Raw genomic sequence first — 8,693 nt, forward strand, 5'->3', positions numbered from 1 at the left:
AGGCAAGGTAATGTGGTCATTACAATGGTGACTTCTGAAGAAACGTCACTTTCATTTCACAGTGCTATGGTGAGCTCAGCTCACTGGCAAGTTCACCTTGGTAAGTGGGTTATTTGGTCATATGTGCCACCGCTGTAATGAAAAATGTCATAAGGCCATTTGACTCCAACTGATCTTATTTTATCTTTGTAAACCAAACTAACTACTTACATCCACAAAGACTACTAAACACTGACATTTACCTAATCTGATAAAATTATCATAGAATGCTAGATAATTTTTTACTCACTTCCCTTAATGTAATTTCTATCCCATGATTTAAAATGTATTTAAAGTTCCTTTAGTTTCCACAACTCCAATAATAATGTCCTCAATGTAACTTTGAATTAAGTATATTATTTATGATTTTGAATATTGCCTTTAATATAATGTTTTCTTACATTGGATTATGTAATACGTAAGTATATATTTAATGGCATGTGCTTTCAAACATTTCCTGCTATATACAGAGAAAAAAACAGTCAGGATTAATGTAGTTATTAAAAGGAATTCTATAATGGTAGAGATTTTACTGCATAATTGGCTAGTTTACTCATAAATATTGTTTTGTGTCAGTCATATTTTAAGAAACGTTTTGAAAGCTATTATTTGTTACTGTTCTCATGAGGCTTTTTAATTGAAAAATATCTACACTCTGATCTACATTTTTTTAATCTATGGAATGTTCTAGACAAACAAACACATATACTTTTTAAAAGATTATTCTGAAAGGAAGAGAAAAGTTCTTCAGGCTTTCTCTGAACTCTTTCCCCCTCCTTTGTTACAGGTATCAATTTTTCAGCTGTATTGATTTTTTAAAACAAAAAAATGGAATTCTTAAACTCTTCTGATCAAAACTTGACCTCAGAGGAACAGTTAAACAGAATGCCATCCAAAATCCTGGTGTCTCTCACTCTCTCGGGGCTGGCACTGATGACAACGACCATCAATTCCCTCGTCATTGCTGCAATAATTGTGACCAGGAAGCTGCACCACCCAGCTAACTATTTAATTTGCTCCCTGGCTGTCACAGATTTCCTTGTAGCGGTGTTGGTGATGCCCTTCAGCATTGTGTATATTGTAAGAGAGAGCTGGATTCTGGGGCAAGTGGTCTGTGATATTTGGCTGAGTGTTGATATTATTTGTTGTACCTGTTCCATCTTGCATCTCTCAGCTATAGCTTTGGATCGCTATCGGGCCATCACAGATGCTGTTGAGTATGCCAGGAAAAGGACTCCCAAGCAAGCTGGCATTATGATTACAATAGTTTGGATTATATCTGTCTTTATCTCTATGCCTCCTCTTTTCTGGAGACATCAAGGAACCACCCGAGATGATGAGTGCATCATCAAGCATGACCATATTGTTTCCACTATTTACTCAACATTTGGAGCATTTTACATTCCACTTGTGTTGATTTTGATCCTTTACTACAAAATATATAGAGCAGCAAAAACATTATACCACAAAAGACAAGCAAGTAGAATTGCAAAGGAGGAGCTGAATGGCCAAGTCCTTTTGGAGAGTGGTGAGAAAAGCGCTAAGATGGTTTCTACACCCTACATGCTGGAAAAATCTTTATCTGAGCCATCAACAGACTTTGATAAAATTCATAACACAATGAAAAGTCCCAGGTCAGAATTCAGGCATGAGAAATCTTGGAGAAGGCAAAAGATCTCGGGCACAAGAGAACGCAAAGCAGCCACTACCCTGGGATTAATCTTGGGTGCATTCGTAATATGCTGGCTTCCTTTTTTTGTAAAAGAATTGGTTGTTAACATCTGTGAAAGATGTAAAATTTCTGAAGAAATGTCAAACTTTTTGGCATGGCTTGGTTATCTCAATTCCCTTATAAATCCACTGATTTATACAATCTTTAATGAAGACTTCAAGAAAGCATTCCAAAAACTTGTGCGATGTCGATATTAGTTTAAACAAAGCTTATTATTAAAGAATAAAGCTTTTGTTTGGAGGGAGTATAACTAAATGAATATTAAGTAGTAAAATAGCTACACAATTAGAGGAGATATATTAAACTTCTAAAATGAATAAGAACATAATTTATATTTTAATAACATTATGAACATAAAATTTATTAATTTTATTATCCTAGGAAAGTCAAAATTAGAAAATATATGTAGATAGAAAATAATATTTTGCCTATGGAATGTACTGAAAAAGTTAACTAATAGTGATTTTCCAGGTTTGTGTATTACAACAATTAAGAGGAATTTTCAATTAACAGCACTTTCTTCTATATAATTTCTATATAATTCTATTGTATTATTATGTGATTTTTATTTTATAGAAAAGATGTAATTCATCACAATGCACACACTTCTCCTACTTAACTATTCTTGTCTCTTCTCCATCTTACCAGAGAACAATAGGGGTGGAAGGAGATAACAACTTTCACTTACTATGAATGGAGTAAATATAGAGGTCAGAGACATTGTTACTGTATTTGTATTTAGGTAGTAAAGAATGATTATAGTGGGAGAGGTGGGGCAAAATAATCCTAGATACTAAACTTGTGCATATTCAATATATCCTTGTGTTTAATATAATAGATGCAAGAATATTAACATCTTATAAATATTCAAAATCGAAGTCTTACTCCAGAGGTGGTATGAGGAGGAGTTATAATTTCCCCTTGTTTACTTAGGAATCAAATTTTAGACATTAAATACCCTAAGTGATTCACAATAGTTTTATTTCTAATGTCTTCTTCAAAATTTAAACTATATTTCATTTTGTTTAATATAATCTTTTTTTTGGTACCAGGGATCGAACTCGGGACCTTGCACTTGCAAGGCAGGTGCTGGAACCACTGAGCTAAATCCCCAGGCCCTGTTTAATATAATCTTGTTTTTTGTGTTTTTTTTGGTACCGGGGATCAAACTCGGGACCTTGCATTTGCAAGCCAAGCACTGGAACCACTGAGCTAAATCCCCGGCCCTGTTTAATATAATCTTAATGACTGTGTTACTTTATACTTCATCTCAGTGCTTTTGATTTGAACATTATTTCCTTTTTTACTAGAGTTCCTACAATAAGAATTCTCGGAACTTTCCAATGAATTTTTTTAAATCTAGTGTTCCAGTTGGTGTAAATAGACCACATTAGGAAAGGCCTATGATAAAGCAAGACCATTTGAAAACTATATAACTTCTATTTTTAAGTTGTAATTTTGTGTGTATTGTAAAATATACTTTCCAGGTAGGTGCTAAAGAATGTAGTACATCAATTTTTTTTATGTATCTGTGACGCATTACTCTCAATCTAATAAATATTTAGAGTTCCCATTTTATATAAGGTTTTGAGACGTACTATACAGAAGGCATAGGAAATTAAAACATAATTTATTCACTTAAAATCAAAATCTAAAAGAAAAAACAACACAAAGTGAAAACGATAACAGAAAAAAATACGAAGAATCAGGTAAGGAAATTATTTATGTAGTTATAATGGTAGAGAGATCTCAATCAGATCAAATTTGGTTGAGAAAAATCAGAAAAAATTCATAAAGAATTGATGTAAAATGAGTGTCAAATACAACAGCATTTAGGCAAGAGAAATGGAAGAGGATACAGCAGGTAGTGAAAACATCAAGAGTTCAGCTGCATCATGCAAGTATTAACAGGAAATGTGATGACTTGTTCCAAATAACATGAAGGTAGAAATGATCATAAGTTTATTGCTGAAATGCATTCTCATACTTCAAGGAAGAAACTTTTCTCATGAATTTATACAATACTGTTTTTGGCTCATAGGTTACAAAATCAGATATACTATATTGCAGTAGAAAGAAAATGTGAATAGTTTTACTTGGTGTATTCTGAAGTTCTTCAAAAGTAATCTTGCTTAATTTAAAATGTGACCATATTAAAGTAACGTGTTTTAATGTCTTCCTAAGGATGAAAGGGATTATATTTACACCCTTATTTTGCCAAAATAAAATTTCTAGAAACAAATTAATGTTTTAGTCATGGATAAAGTACTTTCTTATGATATTGTGATAATTTTTCTTGTTTCTTTGAATCACTGTTTTTCTCTCATTTAAATGAAAAATATTGCTGAAATACTTTTCAATGTTATAATAGTTTGTTTATTGATATAGAATATGTCTGTCCACAGTGTGGCAGAATTTGAAATCCACCTAAGATGGACAGAATTTTTTCAAAGAATTTACAATCTGATCAGGTCAGGAACATGAAAGCTTTTTTTGAGGAAAAAAGTATAATATTGTCTTTAGCAACAGTAATAATAAATCATGTTCAAAAACTTGTCTTTTGCTAAAGCTTGTGCTTAATCACAGTTCCAATTTTGATCATGGAGAATTTTCACCTTTGCAAGGATGATAAAATAACCTTATTGGTTTATATAGACACAGCAAAGTTTTCCATGTCCTTTTTTTATTCTCCTCAATATTTTCATTATATTACTGGTCTTAAACCATTTGCACTCAATATTCTTATAAAAAAATTACATTTATATTTCATATGTTGTATCACTATTATTATATAATTATATGGGTGGGTCAGTTACAAATCAATTCTTTTACCAGAACATAATCCCATATTGTGCAACCCAATTAATAAAGGATTATCTTGCTCACCTTCCTATCTCCACACACGCAATAACTATGTCCTCTTATGTTATTTGGCTTGGCGAGGATTCAGGTCTATCACATCCCAACAGAGAGGATGTCTGCACATGTATGTGTCAATGTTTATGGTCTTTTGCAAAGCAAGCTGATGTTAGGAAATGAACTAGAAAGAAAACAAACATCTTAGTACAACACACTGTTGAGCTTAAAGATAAAGTAGGAAGAGGAGAAAGGAAGGGATTTTTCAACAGGAAGGAAGTACTCTTGTACTTGAAATTTCAGATTAAAAATCCAGCGTGGATAAAAATTAGTGATGCTCATTACAATAATATATTCCAAAATCTGGAAGTCTGTAAATTTAAATTAGAATTCAAGAATCTGAGTCTTTAGCAAGAATCTTAGATTATACCAAAGGTTGAGTGTGGAGATTTAGTTCTACAAGCCACAGGTTAAAACCTTCTAAATAGTTAAGTGTTTTAAAGGAAATTCTCAATGATAGTTCCTTATAGATTCTTACATAACATCCAAACTCCCTTGCCTGGCTTTAGGATCTTTATATTAATAATGAAAACAAAAATAACATTCTTTGAAAAAAATCTTATTTTGCACTGTGCTGATTTGACAAAATTAAGACTCCCAGAGAGGTGGAGAGGTGATTGAATTATGAGGTTGCTATACTCATCAGTGGATTGATCCGCTGATGTCCACAGCTGAATGTGCTATTAAGGACATGAGTCCTAGGGGAAGTGGGTCACTGGGGACATGCTTTTGGAGGTTATATCTCTCAAGGGCACTCTTCCCTTGTACTCTGCTTCTGGGTCACCATAAACTAGCAGCTTTGCTCCACTATACCCTTCCATCATGATGTTTCTGCTTTGGCGCCACCATATTATGGACTGAAACCCTGAAACTATGATCCAAATAAAGCATTTCTTCCTTTAACTTGAGGATATCAAGAATTTTATTACAGCAACAGGAAAATGATTAATGCAACCATTGCTCTCCTTAGGGCAAGCAAATGCTGTCTTCTCCAATCTGGTCCCTCTCTTTGCTAGCCTTACTATGTGCATTCCTCTTTCTTGGCTCCATTGCTCTTTCTGCTTTTTTCACCCCTCCCACTTGAAATGTCTTTTACCTCCTTAATGTTAAACAACTTATCTTTCAAAGTGCAAATAAAATTCCACCTCCTCCTTGAAAGTAATTATCATTGTGTTTATAGTCAGTAACAATGTTACCTCCAATAATTCCTTAGTTGTTTTCCCTACTTTCCTCAGTGTTTGGTTTTTATACCATTGAAAATAGTGTATGTTGCTTAAGACACATTTATTTTTTTATGTCCCTTCTACACATTCCCAAATATTTTTAAATATGATCTCCTTCCCTACGTAAGTCTGGTCCAGGTCCAGTTCACTTTGTTCTAGTAACTAAAATATAATTGAACAGCTGATTTATCTTTACTTCTAAGTGTGGTATTATCAAAAAAGACACTGAAAAGTTGCTAAAAATAGAAAAGTAATCTATTTTTCAATGATCAGGAAATGTCCTACTGACAATATAATACATGCAATTCATAGGACACTAATATTCTAGAAATGCTTGCCTACACATAACAATAAATCTCAAAATATTTCTTCCTCATTAATCATGTATATACAACATATAAATTGACTCTTGTTAAAGATAATATTTTTATTCCTATTTTTAAAGATATAAATAATAAATAAACGGCCAAATCAAAATTAAGCTATTGGCATCCAGCCTACCTCATGTGAAATAACTCTTCATACTTTCCAACAGTCCCCAGCCCCTCTCTGTTCCACAATTTGTGTGTGAATGGGAAGAAAATAGCATTTTACAGTAGGAAACATCTCTGTAGTAAAGTAGAAAATGTGGTATGTCCTTTAGCCCAAAATTAAGAATTCTTACTTCCTAAGAAATTCTAGAACTCAGTCTATGTATAAGAGCTGCTAAAGCTTCTTATCAACTTCACTTAGCTAGGGCATCATGAAAGAGGTAATAAATAATCAAAGCACATACTCACTTCACCTTGCTATGTGATTGTGGTATGAGAACTGTCTAGCTGAAAAAACACAGAAATGCCAACTCTAAAACTTCACAGCTCTAGAGCATGCATCTGAGAATTAGTCCAGCTGTGGGACACACACATCATGTTAATGCTGGCTATAGAACTGAACGAATGCCTCTTGTTCTTAAAGAAGGCTCATTTATTATGGTTGTGCCTTCATCTACAAACTCGGGTTCTAAGTACATGATCCTAAAAAAGAGAGAATAAAACATGAATTGCAACTTCACAATCTCTTGTTTTTATTTATATTGATGGTTCAAAATAGGAAATTAACTGAAAAATAACTTTTTGTGTTGTTTGATTTTCTTTTCCACCATACCTTCCTATCAATCTAAAGGTTGAAATATCTATTTTACTTTCCATACTTATACCAAAATAGCTCCAATTATTAATGCATGCACACATTAGGAATCTTCCATCCTCTTCCTTGTTCTCATTTGATATGCTATATGCAAAATTTGGAGGTTCTGGTTATATAATGGACCTCTCTTATTTGTATTTTCCATTGAGTAATGTCTGTATGTGTGTACACCATTCAACCTGAGCCAAAATTTAAACACATTTTTTCAAAATCTTCCCATTGATTAAAAATAATATGTACTGTTAATCTTATTTTAAAAGAGATACAAATATTCAATTGCTTATTTTAATGTCAGTCCCCCAAACTATAGAAAATGTTCAAATAAGAATTTTAACAGCCTATGGTATACAAAATCTGCTCATTTTGTTGCTATTGTTAAAGTGATAAAAATAAATGTATGCTGGAAATTGATGTTACTTAGCCAAAAAAACATAGTAAAATGTGAAATAAACCATATTTTTCAAATAATGAGTGTTGACTTTAACAGTGATTTCAAAATATTCTATAGCATTCTAGTATGAAAGCCACAAAGCTAAGATAAAGTAGTGCAACAGACATGGATTTTGTCTGAAGTTTTCCATAGTGCTGTGACAATCTGAGCTATACAGAGAATCTCCCTCATTTAATAGTGGAAACTACAATAACTTCACCCTTGGTTCTTCACCTCACTTCAATAAAATTAATAGAATTTAGGTTTTTAAAACTAGATTTAGAACAGTGATTTTTTTTTCTTTTTCTGAATTAAAAGATATGAATATAAGTAGTTATCAAAATATTCTTTCTAAATAACATTCAAGTACAAACGTGTTTTATTCCAAGTTCTAACCTTACAAGAACAGTTTTGAATGTTATGTTGGATTATGTACTAAATTTTGAAAACCAGCCCCTTTTAACTTTTCCCTCTCCAAAATAAATTTTCATACAGAAAAAGGGGAAAAGTGTTGGCATTTAGAAGAATGAAAAGATTATAATGCTGGTTAAATAAACATGTGTGCACATATGGCATAAAGGTACAGTATAAATCCCTATTATATATTAAGAATACTATGTTGCGGGGGGGGGGGGGGACAGGGAAAAATACAGACATTTACATTTATTTCCAAATATTCCCAAGTATGAACCACTAAATGTGCTTATGGAGAAAAGTGTGGTTGTTTGCTTTTATTTATTTCTCCCTTTCCTCAGCCCCTCTATGCCTCCTATTTTTGAGTCTGGTATCACTTTAGCATATAGAGCTGTGGTTTAAGTAACTGAACTTTGGAGGGGTTCTGAAACTTGATCGCTAAGGTGTTAAATGAAATCAGGAGCCAAAAATCTGTGTCAGACAGAAAACCCACAAACACATTTATCCCCTTTGAGCTCTCTTTGTAGATTGGCTCCCTTCAAAGAAGGGTTAGACCTTGGAGCAAGCACACTCAAGAGCACTTAGCTTGTCCCTTAACAGCTGGTTCTGACTTCCTATCAGCAGTGACTGAGTTCAGAAAAAAAACTAGAATTAGTGTACAAAGTCCACAGTGTTTATTTCCTTCTACTAATCTTGCTGGTGATTATTGTGCCATGTAATGAATCTTTTTTTTTAATTTTCAGAAAAATTGTAT

The 8,693-nt window shown here is 32.9% G+C and overlaps 1 protein-coding gene across 1 annotated transcript in view; it reads left to right on the plus strand.

Moving 5' to 3' along the window:
- Htr1f (5-hydroxytryptamine receptor 1F) overlaps nt 1-7,753 on the plus strand; it is a 203,939-nt gene extending 196,186 nt beyond the window's left edge. The window contains exon 5 of the mRNA XM_087213997.1: nt 827-7,753. Within this exon, the coding sequence (XP_087070123.1) occupies nt 868-1,968 (1,101 nt within the window). The 5' untranslated portion in view covers nt 827-867 and the 3' untranslated portion in view covers nt 1,969-7,753. The remainder of the gene's footprint in view (nt 1-826) is intronic.
- The last annotated feature ends 940 nt before the right edge of the window (nt 7,754-8,693 follow it).

The sequence above is a fragment of the Heterocephalus glaber genome, unplaced genomic scaffold, assembly GCF_053883595.1.
Source record: "Heterocephalus glaber isolate CG9 unplaced genomic scaffold, H.glaber_assembly_v1.0 deba00000122, whole genome shotgun sequence".
Taxonomy (NCBI): domain Eukaryota; kingdom Metazoa; phylum Chordata; class Mammalia; order Rodentia; family Bathyergidae; genus Heterocephalus; species Heterocephalus glaber.